The sequence below is a fragment of the Amblyomma americanum genome, chromosome 3, assembly GCF_052857255.1.
Source record: "Amblyomma americanum isolate KBUSLIRL-KWMA chromosome 3, ASM5285725v1, whole genome shotgun sequence".
In the NCBI taxonomy this organism is placed as follows: Eukaryota; Metazoa; Arthropoda; class Arachnida; order Ixodida; family Ixodidae; genus Amblyomma; species Amblyomma americanum.
Window position 1 is genome coordinate 152,286,979 of NC_135499.1, and position 20,517 is coordinate 152,307,495.

At 43.7% G+C, this 20,517-nt stretch overlaps 1 protein-coding gene across 1 annotated transcript; it reads right to left on the bottom strand.

The window, feature by feature from the left end:
* Positions 1 to 10,287: 10,287 nt before the first annotated feature.
* Positions 10,288 to 16,604, bottom strand: rod (kinetochore component rough deal). Its single transcript, XM_077658413.1, has one exon. The coding sequence runs from the start codon at positions 16,517 to 16,519 to the stop codon at positions 10,448 to 10,450; it is 6,072 nt and encodes a 2,023-aa protein (XP_077514539.1). The 5' UTR covers positions 16,520 to 16,604; the 3' UTR covers positions 10,288 to 10,447.
* Positions 16,605 to 20,517: the final 3,913 nt, after the last annotated feature.

Here is a 20,517-nt window from a genome sequence, read left to right on the forward strand (position 1 = left end):
CCGAAATCCAAAAAGCACTGGTCAAAACAAATGAAACAATTCGCTCTCAATTTGTTCTTTCACTCTCCAAAAGCTTATCGCTTCCTCAGAGAAATGCTCCATTTGCCACATGTGAGGACGCTAAGGCGCTGGCTGGCAGACATCCCAATGACACCTGGTATCATTCCAGGTGCCATGGATGCAATAGAATCAATTACAAAAGATTGGCCACTACAAGACAAAGCATGCTGTCTTTTATTCGATGAAATATCCTTGAAAAAAAATTTGATGTATGATCAATCAAAAGATATTGTAATTGGCTTCACAGATGATGGGAATACTAGGACTTCTCGTGTGGCAAACATAGCCCTTGTTATGGCGGTGTCTGGCATATCAAGAAGTTGGATGCAGCCAGTAGCCTTTGCAGCGTCCCACAATGCAACTTCAGTTCTTGCAATGCGCAAGCTGCTATTAGATTTAATTCAGCAGCTTCAAACCAAAGGTCTTCTGGTGAAAGCGGTCATTTGTGATCAAGGGTCGAACAATGTGAGTCTGTCAAGAATGCTCATCCATTCTATCCGTGAACCATATTTTGTTGTCAACAACCGCAAAATATACTTCATGTTTGACACCCCACACCTAATCAAATGCACAAGAAATAATTTGCGACGACATAAGCTCACCATTGGCTCTGAGGTTGTTGACTGGACACACATCGAAACCCTTTACAAAAAAACTCGTCACATTGATCGGGCCTCCAAAACACCAGTTGAGCATCTCAAAAGCAGATTGGCAAAAAAACTAAAAGAGCAACACATCTACAGGATGCCCTTTGCTGACATGAGAGTGAAGTACGCCACACAAGTGTTCAGCGAATCCGTATCTGTGGCACTCCTCACTCTCATTGCCATTCAAGAGCTTCCTGTTGATGCAAAATTTACAGCAGAGTTCACGGAAAGGATGGATAAGCTTTTTGACTGCCTGAACAGTTCGGCCCTGAAAAAGCAGGACGACAAGTTGCGGTACGCAATGACAGAAGGCTCGGAACATCATGTCTTCCTTGAGTCGTGCATAGATTGGATCGCCCAATGGCATTTTGGTGGTCCTCTGGACAAGCAACCACACACCATCAAAGGTTGGCAGATTACAATCAAAGCCTTACTTCTGCTGTGGACAGATCTAAAGGCAGATTTCGATTACACTCATCTTTTCACTCGTCGGTTGCAGCAGGATCCGTTGGAAAATGTTTTTGCAATAGTTCGTCAAAAACATGGCTGCAATGAGACACCTAATGTGTACCAATTCGTGGCTGCTGTAAAACATATTTGGATTGGCCAACTTTTCAAACTTTCGCAAGGAAACTGCGAAGTGACAACACATGCGTTCCTCACCAACTTGGAGAGTGTTTCTGCAGTATTGTCACCAAGCAGCACTCCAAGCACAAGCCACAGCAGGCAGCAAGGCTCAGGTTCATCTGACTTGCAGGCGTCTTCACAAGATGCCCCTGACATAGTATACGAAAATGTTGTGTACCATGTTGCTGGCACTCTTGTGAAGAGCTTTCTTGACCAGAGAACCACAGAATGCACATGTGAGGGAACACTCCTTGCAGCAGACGGTGGCTCTCTCCATGGACGACACCAATTCTTTGCACTACTCAAGGAGAATGGTGTTCCCGAGCACCTTTTCCAGTCAATTGCCGCAACTTCTGAGGCATGTCTAAATTATATAAAGAAATTGGATTCGGCCTTCAGAAAAGAAATCTCTTGCTGTGCTCATTTGTCCAATGTGTCCAGGAATCTTGTTGAGAGGATGCCTAACCAGCAAGCTGTTTTCTGTTCATTAGGCTGCAAAATTAAATTCCTTAAATTATTCTGCCGCACAAGGCTGCATTGGCACCTTTCCTTTTTAAACAGGAGCATGACGTCAAAAACAAAACAGAGTGCTCCCGCCAGAAAGAGGCGCAAATTAGCCGGCTAAATTCATGAGGCACTGTGTTAGGATATTATTGTATTTGGATTTTTAATGCTGCCTACTTACTACACATGTGCTCTCTCTTTAACTCACGCCCGTCAATGCGCCCCCGCTCATGGTATAAGCAGGGCCCTCAGCACTGCTCTTTCAACGACCTTCAAGCGATTTTTATGAGGTCTGGTCAATTATTCACTGGCCTTAATCAGTTGTAGGGTGCCGGGAAAGCCTGACAGCCAAATTGCAACCCACGTGCAGTAGAAACAAATCAGGCCGAGGAATGGTTGCCAGCGTGTGGTTCAGTTTCGTTGGCGACTGCATTATCTTTTCTTAAAAACGTAAGCCGAGGCCTGAGAAATACATGGCATTGGCAAGATTTGATAGGATTATGGAAGAGCTATTAGTGTGACTGTGCGTGCTGTCGTGTAATGATACAGGCTAACGTTTTTTTAATAGTGCATGTAATATTTCAATCAACTTTAGATGAGGTCACTATAGTATTTATTTGCTATCCTCTGCATATACGTAGCATAACTTCACAACAACACATTTTTTTTGTCATTTATTCACTGAATTTAAGAATTTTCAGGTGAGAAAGCGATCACACAAGAGCTCACATAACTCCCTTGATAAAATAAATGGATGACAGGCATATAAACAAGGAAGGTCATGTTGACTTCGTAGGAATGCCTTCCTGTTAAACAGCACCAACAATCCGTCCCTTGCCTGTGAGCTACCGCAGCGTCAATAAACACTATGTCCCTCACTCCTGCTAAGTTAATGAGATGCACCGCCCATGAAGGCTGTGGCAGGCTAACGCAAGATACTGCACTGAAAAGCCGTTTGAACAATGAGTGACATGAGTCATTCTTACCGGACTTTACAGCACAACTGATGACATCGAAAGACGTTTCCATACATCCGCTGGAGAAGCATCTCTTTTGCTTGTTGAGGTGGCACACTGCTGCTACCATTGTCTCGTCACTCACAGAAGCAACCGCGGGAAGCGCTTGCCTTTTCACTCGCTTTCGGGAGTTTTTAATCTTTCTGGAGAGGCAGCTTGGTGCACCTTCCAAAATTGATGGCACAGAGTCTTTCGAAAGGCCCGCTGTTCTTTTTCCCAACATCAGCACATGGCCGTCAATTTCTGCAGACCACGTCTTCAGGATAAAATGAGAAGCAAAATGCTTTTCACAAAGACGATCTGTCCTTTCGAGTGTGCAGTCTGAGGTATTGCTTGTCTCCATGCTTCAAGCCTTGCTTGATCATCGTTTGGCAGCTTGAAAAGCGAGTACTTTTGTTTGCAAGACTTGAAACCAGCGTTACAAAAGGGCACGAAGCACTTTCTCATTATGCACGTTCATCAGAAAGTTCGAAGGTTGGGACATACCTGACAGGCAAGTGAAAAATGCGTTGACAAAACATAAGGGCAGCAACACAGCGGCAGCCGGCCAGCGATGTCAGCGCACGCAAAGCGAAGCGGGCACAGCGGGTGGGCGCTAGTGTTCCTGTATATACAGGAACACTAGCGGGTGCTTGTTTCCAGCGCCCTCTCTTCACACGTGAAGAAAAGAGAGCTCCAAGCCTTTCCCTCCACTTCGCGCCCTGTCCGCGCCATTCAGACTCCTAAGCTACCTCCGACAATGTGCTTGTGGGATATTAGTAAACTGCCATTCATGATCTGAGAGTACCTGCCAAATGCCCCCCACCCCATTCTTATTCTTCTAGTTACTTCACTGTCATCATCCAGAGCTGCGGTCAGTAAACTGTTCTTCCCTTCCGAGACTGTTGAACATTACTTTATTTTTCTGCACATTAATCTTACACCCATCGTTCTTTGTCTGTCTAATTGATCATGCTTTGCATTTTATACCCTAAGTGACTTAGCAAGGCAATGTTATCAGGGAATCGCAGATTACAAAGGTATTGTCCACTAACTAGTGCTGAATGTAACAAAGTGAAAAATTCTGTTCTATTCATAGGCAGTTTTTACGTTTGATTACACCCTTATAGAGTGTGAGCAGTACCAGCAGAAGAAAAGAAATAAGTATTGCTACGGAAACAAAAAACTAATATATAAATGAACGATATGTCATCATGAAGATTTAGAAAGAAAGAGGTAAGACAAAATGAGGTCACTATAACTATATATTCCATAAAAGAATAGAAGACATCGAGGTCAGTGACGAATAGGTTGCGGTGACTGCATGGTTTTGCAAGAAATATTTCGCAGATATTGTGCCAGACTGATATTTCATCACATTACTGCACAAAGAAAGAACAAAGTTATGATTTTTAGAACAGTTTAATTGCTGTAATTCTGGTGAAATATGCCCTTGCCCTTGGAACGCATGCATCAAAGAGTGTTTTGCCTGAGGACAGAGGTAAATAGAAATGCAGCAGGCATGAATGGAACATTAGATGAATTGGTGCAAGGGCAAGAAGGCATATAAGTCGTATAATAAGAAGGCTAACGTGTGTTAATAGGTTGTAGTACAGCCAGGTACTACAACCTATTAACACACGTACAGATGTGTACTGGTATTCTTTTTTTCCTGATGTAATTGAAATATGGAACAAACTGCCGAATGATGTTGTGGAGAGTGCAAACGTGTAACAATTTGAGGTAGGAGTCGATATGTTTTTGAGAAATGCACAAATTTTGAATTTTGATTCATGATTGCTCATTGAAGTGCTTATGAAACGTATTTGTTTTTGTTCCCTCCCTGTAATGACCCTCATTGGAGGGTTAACAGTATGGCCAAATAAATAAATAAATAAATAAATAAATAATCTGTTTCATTAAGATAATGCTGTAACCTCTGGAGTGCTTTGAGGTGGTGAACTGCGTTACAAAGGTTTTAAATCATTTTAGTTGGGCACAGTACTGTAGGAAGGGCCGAGACAGTAAACATGGACATGTATGTGGGAACATGAAAGGGAAACCACAAGCAGCGTTTTTAAAATGCACAATTCATGTTTATTTCTTATTAGTTTTCCTCTTGACGAATGACAGAAACAGTATTTCTTCATGTTCTACGCAGAACTAAAGTCAGCATGGTTCTTCGGTGTGAACTAAGCATCCTCACATTCATATTGCTTGTGCCAATACATCTGCTCAAGCTTTGACTGCATGCTTGTCTGGTGCGCTAGGCTTTCTTCCAAGAGATGCATATTTGAAATAATGGTGCTTGCTAATTGAGTATATGTAGGGCCCTTTGTTTTCTGGTAAAACCTAATTTTGCTCAATTCTTGCATCCCGAGCTGGGTTCCTCAGAATCAGGTTGAACCCGATTTATGCACAAAATGCATTACAAAGAAACTGCATTCTGCCAGTGTACAAAGTAAAGTGCACTACCCGAAATACAGGGATGTCATTTATATTTTCAGAGCAGCATTTTAAGTTAGAAAGCAGAAGGCACCACATGGAAGCCAGATGTCTTGTGCATTTTCAGAGCCGTGTTTTTGTTTAGTTGATGATGAGTTGAAGCCTTTCTTTATGGTTGTTATCCATGGCATGGTTTAATCTGTGGATAAGTTCGTAGAATACGTCTTAGGAGCAAGGGGCCAGACCACAAGGACTGACGGGACGTCTCATCAGCATCATTGTTTCAACCGCTACCCATGCTATAATGACATCCTATTCAAATGCTGCAAGGAGATTTGTATGGCCACTCTGATGTTGAATGTATTCACAATGTGCAAATGCAGCCAGGTCTAGAAAAAATGTGCAAGTGCTATACTCGAGGATAGTTATGCACGTACATGACAAAAGAGTTGTAATGACAAAAAATTAGAAATGCCTGATGTGCAGAGCAGTTTTCTGATGCAAGCTGCCATTTCTAGACTTTTTTATGAAAGTATAGTGATCAGAAAAAGGTAAATATGCCCCATGTCCCTATCTTTTCATTTCCCAGGCTCGAACGCTAAATTCCAAACAAATGCACTCATTACACTAAGCAAGACTTTATGAATACTGCCCCAATTGCCCTGAACTCTGCACCAACCTTGCATATATATATCCTCTCTTCTTAATCACATAGATAACTGCCCAAACACAAAACAAGGACATGAAGGGAACACAACAAGTGCACGTCACTTCATGTTCCCTTCACGTCCTTGTTCTGTGTTTGCACAGTTACATACGTGATTATGAATGACCAGCTCGTTCAGCAACATGCTCTCTTAATCTACATTTCTTCTACAGTGGGCCCCTTTTTTTGTGTTTCACATTCAAGCTGTCATATTTCAACTGTGATCAGTGCCATTGTTTCAGTGCCTTTTGTGTTCCCTTCATATCCTTATATATTTATTGTTTGCACAGTTACCTATGTGATTATGAACGACCGACTCACCTAACGTGTTCTCTCTTCCACTGTCCAATCTCTCTTCAGTCCCCTTTTTACCCTCCTCCTTCATCCCCAGTCCTCTCCTGACATGCCTGGCTGGCTTCTTTCTATGAAGAGGATCAGCTCAGCCTGGTGCAGGAGGTGAAGTGCACTTTGAGTACTTTATTTGTGTTCTGAAATAAACTGTTTCATATTAACTTATTTTTGCTGAAAAAAATAGCCTTGGAAGGCTCGAATTATGAAAATCTTTCTTCAGTATTCCATTTTCACCCTGAATTTTAACTAAAAATGTACTAGTCGATATGTACTTTCTGAATTCTGCACACCATTTTGCGTCTTCCTGCTAACTGGCCGAGTACATCGTTTGCGAAAATTATTGATGCCGATCGCGACTTCCTACCAACCCAATTTACACCAGCCTCTAGACCGTCTTCTTCATTATGGAGTCTGCACCAACTTCGTGTGCTTCTTTCCATACCGGGCATCAAAAAGAACGTTGATTTATCGTCGACAGCATTAAAACAGACCACTCTAGAATATTTGCATGAAAAACACGGACACCAACTGCACTTATAGACCGATGGCTCAGTGACCCCTTCCAGTTCCTCGGGCTCTGTGGTCATACCCGTAAGGACCATAGTTAAGAAAGTGAAAACATCACACCAGACTTCATCGACTGGTGCCGAACTTACTGCTATTCGTGTCGCCATTGATCATGTCAGTGAAGAAATACCCCAGCAATGGTCTGTTTTCACGGATTCAAAGGAAGCCCTCCAAGCCTTAATTACAATCTGCTCTTCGTCATGGGTCCCATGAGCAACTGGTCGCGGCCAGAAATCCTCAAAAAGTGCAGCAGTGCTTTGGAGGCCTTCACCGCCAACCGGTTAACCTCCTCTTCCAGCCTCCTCCTCCCTGCACAAGCCAGCTACATGTATAGCCAGGTACTCATGTAAACATGAGACCCTGGCTATACATGTAATTGGCTCGTGCAGGGAAAGGTTTTCCTTAGCCAGGGATGTAAGAGAGATTATTGTCACAACCTGGCTATAATGTTGCTGGCTTGTGTAGGGAATGGTTTTCATTAGCCAGGGATGTGTATTGCTTAGTATTAATGTCTTCAGTGGACGGTACACTGAAATGTGCCAAGTCATTAACAGAAAAAGAATACTATGCCATTGGATTTTGAAAAGATTATTGCTGGTAACCCTGAGAATAGTGGTATACACCATCGAGATTGCCTTTTGCACCATTTAAGGGTTCTTCAAAAATCAAGTAGCTGTTCTTATAGGTAGTATGTATTCTAGACAGGCTTTTGTAAATTTTTTAGAAGCAGGACACTGCAGTTGTTTGACACCTAGAAATTCTTTGGTCTCTACAGCTGCAAACATACGAGTACATGTGTGCCTCGTTGATATATATGCTTTGGTTCCTGAGCAAAACTGTCCATAAAATGAGTCATCCATAACAACGAATTGTGTGCTAGCTTTTCAATTTTGATTTCACCGGGGGAATGCTGAGGTTCCATTTTAAAGCAGAGTACCTCCTATTTAAAGGGGCTAAATTATCCAGTGACTCTAAAAGAGGCTGTGAAACACTGCTTGAATGGATACCGGCTATACTTCAGATGGATTCTTCATGCCACCCAGATGCTGATGCAAAAATAATTACAGGAATTGATGCACAAGAACGGGAGTTATTCAATTAGAAATTTGAAAATACAAGCAAACAAAATGCTGCCCTCAACTCGATTTTCGCCGGGCTTCCCATTCCCATTTCACTCTCCCAATGACGACACTGGGTGGGACCAATCAAAACAGCCTATCTGTGCACATCATGGAACTTCGCACACCATGGTTGCCTAATCGCTGTAACTTGTTCTTGCCAGGGCTGGTAGCGTCGTTTTTATGGTTACAACAACTGCGTGAACGCCCAGCTGACCCAGCCGTAGAACCCAGCGATGCTTCATCATCACGTTAACGGCACAGAAGGGAACATGCACCGACCAGTGACGTTCCCCGACTTATGTATCCGAACTTGAGCACGAGATACTGCGACGGAGTGACGGCCTGCGCAAGATACTATGTACATTTAGCATAGCGCGTACCGCTACTGCTTACCTCGTACCATGGCTCGCCACTAGAAACGCGCTGATTGGCCACAGCGAGCAAGGAGCGCGCGCTGTTGACAGGAACGTGACGCCATCTGATGCCGCTACCCGGTGATACTCCGCAAGCTGACACTGTGCACTGCTAAGTGTGAAAAGAATGGCCTTTTTCTTTCCATCCTTCATTGGGACCGAAACAAACGCTTGTAGAGTGCAATGGCTCAATCAGATAGATTCCGCAAAGTCGTTCTCATATACTACAGCCTTCTAGAACACTGTACCTTATAGGTCGTAGGATATGTACAGAGCCTCTGGTGGTGTATTCTAGTTTTACTTGCTTTACAGCACTTTTATCTAAGGCAAACAAGTTTGTTTTGTTGGTGTAATATAAAACGCAAAAACTTGACAAAACGTATCTCTATTTATTTACACAATTTGCAATATATTTACTGTTTGTGCGATAATCAAGCTCCCATCCAGTGATGTCATATCCGCTGCTAAAAACGCCACTGTATAGTGACACTGGTAGTGGCATGATTGTTTTTGCAGGCTAATCAAAATATTAAAAACCAGAGTATGCGCAGTACGTCCGATGCTAATAGCATCACTATGACTCATTCTATGCAACCTACAGGCAAAACAATGCACTGATTATGTGTTTCGGGGCCCCTTTAGGGGTATGACGTGATAGCAATAATGGGCTAACTACAAGATCTTGGGAGCTCCGCATTATCCTCCTCGTCATTATTTTTAAGATCATGTGATGCGGGTTGAAGCACCTAGTGGTCTGTGAGACGCATAATGGCGTCTGATGGTGTGATGACGTATCTACCATTACGACTGCTCACATATACCATGAATCACTAGTACAGTCTTTGCCAAAAGTAACCAGGATGGCATGGTTTGCTTCCCAGTTGTATAGTGGGGCACTTATGCCACCCTCAAGCTCTAGACCTGTAATGTAAGCAGAAACCTAGTTCTCACCTTTAAAAGAAAGCTGCGAAGGCTCCACTATATAAGTGAGAAGCAAACCACAAAGCGTGGTTACTTTTGGAAAAGAGGGTACATATCTAAACTAAGTTAGCAGACAGCTTCTGAAGACGGCTTTCAACACAAGCTGCAGAGATAGCATCCTTAGTAACCATTAATGCAATATGACAAATGGTATGACGCATTAACCGAGCGCCATGCACTGGAAAACATGAAACCACAAAACAAAGGCATCACTTTGGCATTTGCGCTTTTGTACTGCATTTCGCTCATGTCCAGCCCTCAGAATACCAGAAATGAAGCATCTGGTTGGGCAAATTGAAATTTTGTTCCATCGCTGTCCATAACAACACGACAAAAATACGTGTCGAAATGTGCTACGTGCATTTTCGCCCTGTCCTTCATACAGACAGCGAGTTTCCATATTAATGAGCCAAAGATTCATGTAAACAGTTTGGCCCCCAGGAAAACTGTCCACAATTCGAGCAATTCATATTAACAGAGGTAATATTAACGGGGCATGACTGCACGAATATGCACCTATAAGTGACAGCATCCGTACTTGCCATTCTGATGATCATGTTACAACAAATAAATGTACCCGCCATCTAACACACCAACAAACTCACATTTTTAACTTTGGCAATTACTACAACACATCATTTTGGCCACGTTTCTCTGCAATCACAATTCATGGTATTCATCCTATTTTCTATGCCGGCTGCCTCTTTGTAAACTGCATAAGTATCTTGGTGGGAATTCAAGCGATGCCATATTTGCATCACCTTTATCCATATTCTATTATTATATTATCTCTCATTTTCTGCTACAGCCCCTGATATAGTCTTGTACACTTGAGATGAGTAAATAAATCAAATTACAGCAAATATAATACAGCAATATCCTTTATTAAGGCCACTTGAGGTTCCACATGGTAAAATATGGCAAAAGCAACTTTTGAGTGGGGGATAAAGTTGTGGAGAAAAACCTGCAACAACCAAAACACAGTAAAAAATTATATATACAACTCACAGGGATACAATAGCACAAGTCATCAAGGTCTCTCATCAAGGGCCTGAGCTATGCTTGCAAGCTTTAAAACGTTAAGCTGTGCTTTACAAGCATCTGGCAGTTTTCGTGACTTCAAAGAAAAGACTTGCAACAACTTTTTAACACTGCTGCGAACATTCCCACGGTGCCTCAGTAACATGTACACAAAATACAACAAGACACCTTCCTCAGTGCAGCAGTCTTCGTCTTCATGAAACATAGGTGGCAGGCTCCGGACACATGGGCAGCGAAGGAGCAAGGGCAGTGCTCCCTTCAAGGCACCAAACAAAGAAGAATGTGCATTCTGGAGGATGTACTGCCAAGCAGAGATGAATGCCGGCTTCGACCACAATAGTGGGTAGCAGCCTAGAAAGGGCAGAGTGCGGCAGATGACATCAGCAGCACCGGCACTTGTAGCAGCCAACAAAAGCGCCTCCCAAGTTGAGGCAGCCTGCACACCATACTCAATGCAGAGGTCAGATGCCACTGCAAGTGCTGCTGTAGCACGACTGCTTGAACAGAGGACAGCCCTTGCAACTTCAGAAGCGCTCTCTGCATCAACGCTTAAAGGGTGTAGTAGTATCCCGAGGCTTTGCAGCTTTGCTTTGTAGGTCAGAGCCCTGAGGTCATCTAAATTGGCTACACCGCATTTTGCTGCCACTTCCAGCGAGGTAGGATCTGTGGTTCCATGGCCAGCTAGCATGCACATCAGTGCGAGAGCACGCACTCCTGGTCCAATGAAGCTGTCGCTTGCTGAAACAATGCGGGAAAGCACTTCGTTCATCTGCTCTGGAATGTGCTGCATGAGCTGAACAATAGTTACAAAGCCAGTACATTTCTTCAGATTGCCTGCAGGAATCATCATGAAATTAAGTTCTAACGCACTTTCATCGCAGGTTTGTTCAGGAGAATGGAACCCAAGCCATCTTTTCACAGATTTGTCAAGGATGTCAGGAAAGTCTACTGGAGCAAGGCCATTGGAATCGACAATTTGATTCACACAGCTGTAGATAGCTGACGTATCCGAAACAACAACGTGCCACCTAGCGTTCTCAAGCAATGAAGCAACAAGATCCGATGAATTGCCACAGAGTGCCAAGTTTGAACCTAAGTCCAGACTGTGCTGCTTGAGAAGTTGCTCATTTCTCAGCTTTATGTACTTCTTAATAAACCTTGCCTTCATGTCACTTGGCTTAGATTTTCCCTCACCTGAAACAAAAATGCTAGCGGGCAAAGACGCACATTCCTTTGCCACTCTTGTAGCCGTAGGACCCTTTGGCAAGCGCTGTATTAAACCTGCCAGACATGCAACAGCCTTCTCCTTTTGGCTCATTTGCTGCACAAGTCTTTTGACACTTGACAAGAATGCCAAGTCCAGAATATTTCCTTTATGCTTTTGAGCACTCCACATCCGGACGGCATTGTGCACAGCCATAAACCGGATATCATCCTTATCTAGTCCAAGTATGTCTGCAATGTTTAGCCACGCATCAACAGTTTCAGGATACAACTCATCATTAATGAAATTCCACACAGACTTGTGCAACAAGAGACGAAACGGCAACCGTGTTTTCATGAGGGATGACAGTTCAGCCTGTGGATACTCTTCACACCACAGGTCCATCTCCTGTTCTGTAGGAGGACTGTACCTTCGGTACGAGTCCAGAAAGTGCAGTATGTCCATTTCTTTTTCAATACTGCTCTCAAGCTCTCCTTTGATGGCTTTTATATACTCATATCCAAATTGCAAGACTTCATAGCGATATGGGTTCACTTTTGCAAGTATCTTGGTGAGCACCTTCTGTACCGATGCACTGGGTACATGCTTGAGAACATGGGAAGCTTCTGCAAGCGTTTGTGACAAGCTCCAGTCCTGAGCACAAGATTCAGCCTGGGTGCAAAGCAGAAACTCAAGCCTTCGTGAAAGAGACGACTTGATGTCTAAGCTGAAGGAAGTGCAGTAATTCAACAGGTCATTGACATTAACCAAAAGAGACTTCTCCATTTGCTCAAGAACATTCTGTATGTTAGCAGGGTCTGGGTTTGTCATTGCATGTGTAAAAGAGATGTTTAATTTTGTTAGCTTTTGGCACCAGTACACACCCTTCAGAAGTAATCGAAAATGAGTTTTCTGAGCTGCACCACTGAACACCTCAAGGCCTACAGTGGCAACAGTCTTTAAGAGCCTGACGTTACCATTGCAGGAGGCAATAAGGCGCCTTAGTGTTGCCAGCGCATTTTTGGACTGTAGGCTGCACAGCAATCCACGTACAAAAGGCAAGTCCACATGTTTTTGATTAGTTGATCGGGTGATACTTGTAATGACGTTTTTGGTGACCTGATCTTCTGCGATCTCACACAGTGCTTTGTGAACTGAATCTTGCAGTTCACTATCACAAAACAACTGCAGAACTGCCACAACCACAGATAAACAAAGTTCACTGAGCGACGACTGGCAGAGGCAATGACAAGTAGCTTGCAAATTTAACTTGACTTCTTCAAGATGTGCTGGCCGCTTGTCTGCTAACAAGCCCCATACAGATCTCCCCAGAGCTCTCAGGCATGCAAGCATTTGTTTTCTATCTAGCGAACACACTTGCCCTTCACGAAAGACGCCTTGCTCCCAAGCTGGGCAGACACATTTAGGTACAGCTAAGCGGTGGCTTGTGCCACTAAACAACACTGAGGCCTGTATCAAAATGCGTGCCCAGAGGCAAATGTTCACACTGCTCTTGACATAGTTGGCTTTCGATGCGAGTCCTACACGGGAAGCGATCTGTTGTATTTTATCCACTAGACACAGCACATCTTCAGTCTTAAAAAACAGCTCAGGCAAGAGAGTCAGGACAGACTCTCGGATGCAGTGGAGCTCAAGCAGGCAGCCACACAGTGAGTCAACAATGTCGTCTCGTTTGAGCTCGAGTGCAGAGGTCAGCATGACTTCTATGGCAGACTGTTTATCAAGCTTCAGGACACCAGCAAGACAGAGGGCTCTCCTACAGATCTTCCTCAATGCTTCGTGATCATGCATACTTTCATTCAAAACCAGATTCAGAAAGCCTTGTTTCAAGATTTCATACCTACTGCTTTCGCAGCATAGCTCAGGAGCAGAAACTGTGATGCCGAAGTCCCTTCGCAGCACAATTCCCTGGCGTGCCCAACAATGCAGTTTATCATAATCAATGGCTCCATCACTCAAAGTCTGGTGCAAAACACTCAGTAAATACTGCCAGCATTCCATCAGACCACCAGAGCTAATGTCCGAATATAGTTTAGGGTGCTGAGGCAAAAGTTCAGCAAATACCAGCAACCTGGGAGCAAGCTCAACAAAAATTTTGTGGGGAACACTTTGTAAGGCACCAGAGAGCATGTCGATATCAGCTTTCATACATGCCCGCTGCAGGAAGAGCAAGAAGACGTCACTTTCTGACATTTCACCCAAATTCCTGACCACAGTGAGGGCATCCTGCAAGGCTTCTTGCTTTTCAGAAAGCAAAATGCATTTCACCAGTGCACTAGTCTTGTTAAGTAGCATCGAATGGAATGGGCTAACATCGTAGCGCATCAGAATGACCTTGACATGCATTCGCCTTCGCTCTTGTTCGATTTCTTCGGCAGCTGAGCCCCTCAGCAGGGAACCTTGATCTGCAAGCCTTTCAATACCTTCGCTCCAAGGCACATGTGCATAACTTAGGATTTTTTTGACAGCATAAAGCCAACACTCTGGGTGATCGATAAATGCTGTCAGGGTAACCATGCTGTCTTCGAGAAGCTCGTTGCGAATCAAGCTGGCCCCTTCGTGGATGAGAATTCGATCAACATAGGCCTGGAGCACTCTTGAGATGTCTAGTCCTTGACTTTTAACATACTCTATCAGGAATCCTTGCACAAGTGAAGTCACTTGCTCCTTTGTAATGGCTTCATCAAGGATGGTGAATGCCACTTCTTGCTTGTCAGCGTCCTGCAGCTCCTGCACAGTGAGGCGGCAATGGTACTTTCCCCACAGAACTTCCAGGTCCTTAAGGTCTGAGCAGAGATGGTATAACTTGCATAGCGCACTCTTCTCGTCTCTAATTCTTTGGGGTGCACTGTGCACAGCTAGCCAAGTATTCAGAGGGAGGCAGTCTGCCTTGGTGCTCATCTGTTCAAAATGATCCAAAACAATTTTCGCGAGCTTCAAGGCTCCAGACGGCCAGACTGACTTGTTGCTAACTTCCATCTGCCGAACTCTGTCAACAATCCATTGGCAGATGCACTCGAGACCTTCAGGAAATGACTTGAAGATGCAAGGCAGAAAGCTACCACTGAGCCACTGCAGCAGAGCAGGTAGCTCTGCACTCATTGGAATAGAATCCAACAGGTTCTGCACAATGTCACAGTTCAGGCCTGGTGAGAGCTCGTCTTGGTGGCGCTCCCAGAGGAAGAACCCTGCGGACATGTCATCGTTCTTGAAAAACCCACACATCTCTTCAATAAGGTCAGCCTGTGAGAACGAAAACCAGTCACTCTTGGAGTTGCTGCCACAAAGAAATCGGAATGTAGTGGCCCTGTTTAAAAGTGATGAAATTTGTTCAGAGATAAGAGCCCGTTCTTCGCTATCCGGGCACTGTGCAGATGAGATGTGACCCTGCAAGAAAAGCAACAGCTCAGATGCGACACTAGGTGAAGCAATGTGCGTCTCAATACAGCACCTTGCCGCTTGGAGAACATCTGGAAGCATCTCAATCAGTTTGCAAGCCTTGCAGACGAGGTTAAGCTCAGCTTCTTCGTCTGTTGGCACATCTTGCAGCCTAGTCCCAAGCTTATTAAGGACATAGAGAAGGTGGTGCCAATGTACTTCCTCAACAGGCAGGTCAAACAGTCGTGCAAAGTTTTCAGCTTCTTCAAACTTGTTCTTGTTTATCAGTTTCATGAGTTGATTTTCTGGAACTGCCTCAGTAACCGACCGAACTCGAAGTTCATTTACAGTGTCGCTGCTGTCACTGAACCCTTCCACGACCCAGAAATCTTCCAAGCAGTCACTGAATGTCATCAGGTGGCAGGTCTCATTGACTTCCAATGCATATAGCATGACAAGTGCGGGAAAACTATAGATTTCTAGTCTTCTGGCTGACGTTTCACAAACAGCCGTGAGAACCGCAATTCTGCAATCCTCATGAGGCCCGAGATCGCTTTCTGCGGCGGCCCCTTCAGCGAAAACGAAGTCCTCGACAGTCGTTTCGCGCCAAATGTCCTTTATGAGAAAGGTCTTCAGGCAGATGCTGACCAGCTGGTTTGCTTCCGTGAGAACAAGCAGAGTACAAAGGCTATCTACGAGAAACATTTTGCTTGCTCGTTCGCCAGCTACGTCGTTAAGAAGGTTGTACGCGGGGCAGCCGGAGCTCATCGGAATGCAGCAGAGAGCGCCGCATCCACCGGTAACCAGCAGTGTGTCATCCAGGAGGCAGACGCTGGCCATGGGCGTCAAGGAAAGCGCCAGTTCCTGCGATGCCAAAAGTTGGCGAATGTCGACAACGCGAATTTGAAGTGGCGACAGATCTGGCTGGTCTGTGTCAGCTGCAAGAAGCGCGATTGCGGCGTCGCTGACTGTGGCAGTTATCACATGGTGTGCTGTTAACACGCACACGATATAGTTGTCACCGTTCCGTTTCACATCTACAGACCGCACCAGTGCACCGTCGCTGTTACTCTCAGTCTTCGGAACAGGAAGCTTCACGACGCACTGGACTGGCTCCAAGCTGTATATGTGTAGGTTGGCGCTCCTTTCCGCGACGATGAGCAGTCCGCCCAGCAGACCACTGCAGAATGCGATGGCGTCGACGAAGGCACCGAACGACGTGGAAAAGAGAAGGCTGTCATAGCTAAATACGCTGACAGCATCGTCTATGGCAACGGCAAAATGTTTCTCCGACACAACGCCCTTCACAGCCGGCTTCACTGGGACGCTGTCAGTGTCTGCGCCGATTGTGAACCGCGTGTGTACTTCATACGGCTGGGATCCAGCTTGCTCTTCTTTGCGCTGTCCGAAAATTGAGGTTTCACCCCCAAAGTTGCAGCACACATTCGTCCAAATCATTTTGTTTCGCTACTCGACCATGATTCAAACAGCTTCTGATCGCGTAAACTTTTTTGGCGCCGAGCGGAAGCAGCGGAAGTACAACACAACGATGATGATGATAATATGAACACGGGTGCGGCAGCACAGCTAAAACAGCTGCGTGTACTGTGGTGCCCTTATGGCAACGCGAGACAAATGCGATGAATGGTTCACGTCAATTGCCTGTCAAGTCAGCTTTCCTCCACACGGAGTAACATAAAGCAGACACAAGTGTCTGCCACTTTGCTAAACTACGGTTACGTTTTGCATGCTTCACAGTTTACGGCAGCACAAATAATTTTGTATTAACAAATATTTATTAAATAAAATAAACAAATACAATTGTCACAAAGAAGTCGGAAATTATACGTAGACGTGTGAAAGTTTCTTTGATTATTTGTTACGAAACTTTCTGAGCTGGCCGGATTAGTAAATGTAACTGCGCGCGGGTATTACAAAAAGTGCGGAACTTCTGAAAAATTGTTAATGAAGTTATGCTTGTAGCCTCTGCTCACTTTGTAACGTCAGCTCTCGTGTAAAGTCTACGTTTCCTAGGTTTGGTTTCTCTGGACAACCCTTTCAAGAAAGGATTCTTTCAAGGGCCTACTAGACGGGCAAGGAAGCACCGCAGTACGTAAGTTTATCCTAGTTCTCAATTTTCCTTTTAAATCCTTGCCCGCACTGACTGAATTTTGCACCTGAGTGGTGGTCTTGTGGTGCTAAACTAAGACGCACCTCCACTGCGCGCCAATTTCGGAGAACAAGTGAAATCAGATATAGCACGCGGTTTACTTGACCAACGTGTGGCGAAAAGCTGTGTCCATGGAACGCCTCGAGTATTCACATATATCCCCAAAAAACCAAACGAATTATACGGCTCTCTCGCGAGCTTTTTACAAGCGAACTGTTGCACTGCACTTAATAAGTCGCTGCACGTGATATGCTGATGGTCTCCAGAATGATACTCAATCGATATCTGACGTGCTTAGAGACGTTTGTAGCTGCTTCTGACCTGCTGAGCATCTTAAGGATTTTATGGAACACATATCCGTGGCGAAAATTCTGGTTATAATGAATCGGCTATCATATTGCACTGTTAATATTGATCTGTCACTGTGTATTGCACTTTAAATTGTACTGCAGTATTTTTTCTATTTCTTGATTCAGATCTTTAAAATTTTCCTTGAATGGTTATAGTTTTCAAATAATTAATATAACATAGTACATCAAGAGATGCTGTACAAGCGTACAAAATATACAAGACAGAAAAGTTAGCAGATCACGGTGTGGTTGCAACAGTCGTAATCCCATATATGATAGTTCATATATAGTATCTTTTAGGAATACAAGCACACCATGGAACAGGCGCCAGATTACAAACATCTGCGCTCACCTGATGTAAACTTTGCTAATGCTTATATACTACTCAAGAAATGTATTTGTACATGAAAACCTGTCGATGAACAAAGCTCCAAATTTCGCAAGAACTTTTTCATTCTGTGTGGCGCAATTAAACTAGTTTATCTGCAGTGTTCGATCGTAAATTGAAGACTGAGCACTGCTTAAACACTAAAAAATATTGGCAATGGCTGCTGATGCATAAAACTTGCTCTCTCTTTGAAAACCGAGACCTTGCCTGCGCAGTCGAAGCAATGAGTGAGGGTGTCAAACCATTATTGAAACGTTTGTGGTTAGCTTATGAGCATGTGAGAACAGCTTTTTTGAAGAGAGCATTAATTCATGCTCATGCAGTCTGCTGCTTGTGCATAAAAAGCTCTTCACAAGTAACCACTGCATCCACTTATTTGGATAAGGCATACAGCTCATTTTGCGCGAGACAACTATTCTGATCAGTTGACCTATTAGTCTCATGGAGAAAATAGCAGATGCATGATCATTTTAATAACGGCTTGATACAGGTTACTTAGAAGTCAGTCAAGGGAATACGTTGACTGGTGCATGATATTGCTCATGTGCAGGATTTTGCAGTTGCACGACTAATAAATCAGTGCAGGTTTATATCAGAATTTTTATATTCAGCAATAAAACTATTCAACACGCAAACTAACATCTATGTACAGGGTTGTTCAATGTGAAAGGGAATAATAATAATAATAATTGGTTTTGGGGGAAAGGAAATGGCAGTATCTGTCTCATATATCGTTGGACACGTTCAAGGAAGGGATAAAGGAGGGAGTGAAAGAAGAAAGGAAGAAGAGGTGCCGTAGTGGAGGGCTCCGGAATAATTTCGACCACCTGGGGATCTTTAACGGCACACGGGCGCCTTAGCGTTTTTCCTCCATAAAAACGCAGCTGCCGTGGTCGGGTTCGAACCCGGGAACTCCGGATCAGTAGTCGATGAAAGGGAACAGCCAGTTCTAATTTTTTGGGTATTTGCTGTCTCCAAACACAGTGGAAAGTCGATCGGCCGAGTCATTTTGCAGCGCGCTAAAGAAAAACATAGGTATGTAAATCTTTTATTGGAAACAGATGAAGTATAACCTGTTTTATTTATTTGTTGTGATTTTCCCTACCACAGCGATGGTCTACAATTAGCATTCATGTGCCTACATTTTTTTTTACTTTTTATGCGAAAACTGCGCTAAAAATGTTTTGCAGTGCTTTTTATACTGTGTTATGTTTGTTTCTATCTAATTTCCCACTCCTGCCTAAGGCCTCAAATAAGGCTGGCAGCATCTTCGAAATAAATAAATGAAATAAATTTGTCTACAAATTTGAAAATGACTTTTGGATATTATATGCCAGTAGGAAAACTAGTTAGAAAACAGGAAAAAGTGTGCTTGTCATTCATCAGTGTGTAGTAATCATCAATTGAACGCTTGAACTTTGTTTTATTTCATATTGGAGGACTGCACACGTCCATCTATGTTATACATACATACAGAGTGTATTACGTGTATGTCGTCTGATATTTAGAAAGTTAATGTCCATGAAACATCTTAGACACTTATGACGTAGGCCTTTGGCTGAAAACCAACGCTTTTTTGACTAGGTGCTTCCTATCAGCGTAGAGGATGATAATTACATTAGCTGCACCTGTGCGCAATGCATCTGTTTTAAGCTAGCTAAATCAGCATGATGTACTGTGCTAAATGAAATGTCTGCTAGTGTATGCACGATGTACTTGAATAAATTTGGATTAGCTTTTGCCTCTCGTAATGAGCAATGAGAGTAACCCAGTATTCACATGTATCCCAACACATGTCAGCTGACACCTTACTGTCACCAGAACATTAACAGCATGAATGTAACGACTGAGGCAATACACTGAGCTGTATACAGTTGGCGAAATGGACAAGGCAAGATGATCATGCCACTGTTTTTTTCTTCTAATTTTTTATGATGTAGTCGTGCCAGCTCTTCATTTTTATGACTGTAACTTCATACAACACTAAGTTCTATCCCAAATACTTATACCGTATTTATTTTATACCTACTTCTTCAGGCTGTATTGATACTTACGCAATTCCGAGGTCTGTTCAAGTGATCTGCAGTCTTTCAACTAGGCATAGCAGTTCTGGTGCTGCATTTATGGAGAATGAATCTCAGCGCAGTCCATATAAAGCTTGCGTCTACCATATTGCCAGTGCAGCGAAAAACTACCGAGTAGGTTCACATCATGCTTACATGCACGAAAAATTGCGTTGCACATGTGTGTTATATTACAGCGAAAATAGTTTAGTAGATTACTCAAGGAATGGGTAGAGGAGCCGCAGGAGAATGAAACGGATTAGTAAAAACGTGTCTTTGTCACTGTTTTCGCCTGGTCTTACAGCAGTTTTGCCATCCACTGTTGACAGATTAAAAATGTAAAACCAAAGGTCAGGGTACATGAACCATTACTTTCACTGTCTGCCTGAAAAGATTTGTGGTCATGCCACCTTTAACATTGGAACCCAAAAGTATAGAACTTTGTACACACTTAGCAAACGTTCAAGAGCACTGCAAAGCGCCAG

Excerpts from the sequence above, each read along its gene's own strand:
- rod (XM_077658413.1), bottom strand. The coding sequence starts at position 16,519 with ATGATTTGGACGAATGTGTGCTGCAACTTTGGGGGTGAAACCTCAATT.